The 3,202-nt window shown below is 36.1% G+C and overlaps 1 protein-coding gene across 1 annotated transcript; it reads right to left on the minus strand.

Moving 5' to 3' along the window:
• Window positions 1–420: 420 nt before the first annotated feature.
• On the minus strand, window positions 421–2,645 carry Gasu_63640 (archaeal ATPase). The gene has a single exon (XM_005702442.1). It carries the CDS (start codon window positions 2,618–2,620, stop codon window positions 506–508), a length of 2,115 nt encoding a protein of 704 aa, XP_005702499.1. The 5' UTR covers window positions 2,621–2,645; the 3' UTR covers window positions 421–505.
• Window positions 2,646–3,202: the final 557 nt, after the last annotated feature.

Genomic DNA, 3,202 nt, shown 5'->3' on the forward strand with positions numbered 1-3,202 from the left:
ACTATGCTGAAAAATCGAAACATTTTAGAAACGTTTCAATTTCAACAAATATTCCATTCATACGTAGAGGAGAAGAAAGAATGTGAGATTCTAAAACAATTGGAACAAAGACAAAGCTCTTTCTGGTGTCATATAGAGTTTTCTGTTTCTCCAATACGGACTTTTTCATGACTTGAGAGCCTTTCCCAACAAAGTTTTCTACAATTGCTTCAAAATAGCCAATCTATTGTCATAGACACCAAAAATGACTCAACTTATTGAATACAATTGTCGTATATTTAGTATTGATAATATTCAGAATGTATTATGCAATTACATAGCCATGTAAAATGGCTAGATAAGAATGAACTACTGTGAACCAGCCCTGTCAGCCAGCTAATAAACTCTTTTCGGGAGAGAATGTATGGTCTCCAAAGAGGCAAAAAAGTAAGATGTAACCAAGTTTCAAACATACAAAAAATAGTTTATTTGCTCTTCAAAACAAAGAAAAGGACTGAGTTAGAATCTATTGCCAACTTAAGAAACTGTTACGGATTCTATCAAGTAAATCTAATCCAAAATCCCAAAAAGTAGGATTATGAGAAACATGAAATGCTCTTTCAAGTCCATTCAATATTTCTTCGTCAATCAGCATTTCCATATCTCTTTCACAAAGAATAACAAGTTCACAATTATCAGGTACTTTGAACAAATCACCTCTAATAAACATTCCACTGGAATAACAACGACTCTGATTACCCAACTCATTAGAAACATTCAATGATAACTTTGTACTAACGATAATAAGCATACAATGATGATAATCCACTGCACTGGATAAGACTTGATCATAAACAGGATCTAAAAATTTCTTGGCTTCATCTATAATATCTGACCAGCCAATTCCTTCCGACCTCCAACGTCCTTTACAAGCAACTCCAACAGTAAGAACTTTGGGTTCCACAGGAGATTGTAATTTGAATATAATATCAGGACTATGAGAAGTAGCGTCCAAAGGAATGTAAATAGTCTCTAAATAAAGTGTCTCTCGAATAATCTTATTCCATTCAGTATTGGCAAAAGTTCTTCGACTCTTGTTCGATTCACTTCTTGTTTCTATAGAACTAACAACAGACTTCATATAGTGAATAGGTGATATTGTACTGATTGGAAGTTTCATTTGTTTCCATATCGGAGACAATTGACACAACAATTCCCTCAACTCATTTCGATTCTTTGAAGACAACATCAAAACTAGTCGTAAAGCAACAATTCCTTCAAATACACGACACTTTGAATAGAAGAAACAATCTACTGGTTCGACATCAAGTGATCCAAGAAGTATCTTTTCCAAAGAAGAGATGGAAGGGTCCTTCTTGAAGATTCCAACAAATACTTTTGGAATCAGGACTTGAAAAGTATTCTGGTCAATAGGATATCGATATAGTCCCATTTCTGTTACGGCATCATATAAAAAGGACTCCGAGGTCAATATATCATCTACTTTAGACGGTATACGATAAAGAGCCATCATCAAAAGTAAATCAAAAACACTTTTTCTATCTTCGTCCAAATTCAATATTCGTTCCACAAATGGTTCAGCACAAATTCTTCGGAAATCGTAGTCATTCATACAAGTCAAACATTCTTCTTTCGATATGAAAGGCTGATTTCTTGGTATTATATAATTCAAAAGCATATTTACTGCACGAGTCAACAAACCAGGAACTCCACCTGTACATTCCAACAATGAGTCTGCCAATTCATTTACTGAAAATGAAGAACTACATAAGACATTACAAACCGGAACTTGAGTAGGTGTCTTTAGAAGACTCTTTTCAAGGAATTCAACGATACTGGAAGCGTCCAAAGGTGATAAAGAAATAAAATGTAGTATGACTTTTGATACAGAAGAGACATAATTCTTAATACTTAAACCCTTGCTTTTCCCAACAACTATAAAAAACAAGTCGGGTTCTTTGCACAATTGACTAATGATACCGAAAAAGTCATTGTAAGGTCGAACCACACCTTTGTCATTCTTCTCCAGTTCAAACAAAGTTGCCTTTGTATCAAACACACCAACTTCGTCAATTGCCAACAAAAGATATTGATCGGAAGGAATGTTTAAGATTGAACGAAGTTTTCTAACTAACTTATAGGGACGTGTACGGCATTCTTTAAATACTACTTCTTCATCCTCTGGTTCTTGTCCAACAGAAGTGCAACACGCTTCTATCATTCGGAAATACAAAGCCCACTCAAGGTTGCGAAAAAACTCGATGGGGACAGTGGGCTCCAACCCCCTCAAATCCACATAAAGCAATGAAGCCCTTTTCAGCTTCTCCAAAAAGGTTCTGCTCAAAGGGTCTGAAGCAAACGTCGACAGGGAAGTTTCACCAAACCTTTGCACCAACTCCAAATAAGTTCGGGCAAAGGTCGTTTTGCCCGAGCCAAAGAGATGGGGGGCAAATGGTATGGTCAAGCGATAGTTGCAACTGCTTGTTACACCCCTGAGTTGTTCTCTGCTACTATGAAGATCATACAGTTCTTTTGTCACTCGAACAACATCTCTTTCACGATCTACCACAACAGGCTCAAACTTGTCCACAGCTTCCCACTTTTCATCCAAACTCGCCATCGCCAAAGAGAAATTAAACAATCTTCTGTTTATTTCGGAGTACAAAATATAAATAAATGAACGATTGACTGTTTGTTTGTCGGTCACAATAACAACAAGGAAAACAGTAAAGGATACCAATCCAACTTCTTCTCTTTATCAACTGATGACTATGTCAAACCCTTTATGGCTTGGACTGAGATGACTTGAACTATGGAAGAACGATCAATATGGCTTTTTCAACTATCGATATTCTTATTCTCGTACGCTAATATAATGGTAACTCTCATAGGGTACAAGAAGGATTGGAAGGAAGCCAATGTTTATTTCACAAGTTTTTTATGCTCTTTGAGAGTATAAAGCTATTGAACATGGCCCATTCTCACATAGATAAGAAAGTTTCTTTCAGAATTTTCGAGAGTAGTCATGAGAGTTCCGAGCAATATAGATTGTTCATGAAGAATTTGTTCCATAGACGTTCTCTCTAGATTTTCTGTATCTTATGGAATAGTTTTCACGTCACTTTTGGTTCATTTCGAAACACGGAAGTAGAGTATGGACCAAGTCATTCTCTTCTGTAGTCTATTCAAAAGCTCCAGTTGA

This window comes from Galdieria sulphuraria, assembly GCF_000341285.1.
Source record: "Galdieria sulphuraria unplaced genomic scaffold scaf_187, whole genome shotgun sequence".
Lineage (NCBI taxonomy): Eukaryota > Rhodophyta > Bangiophyceae > Galdieriales > Galdieriaceae > Galdieria > Galdieria sulphuraria.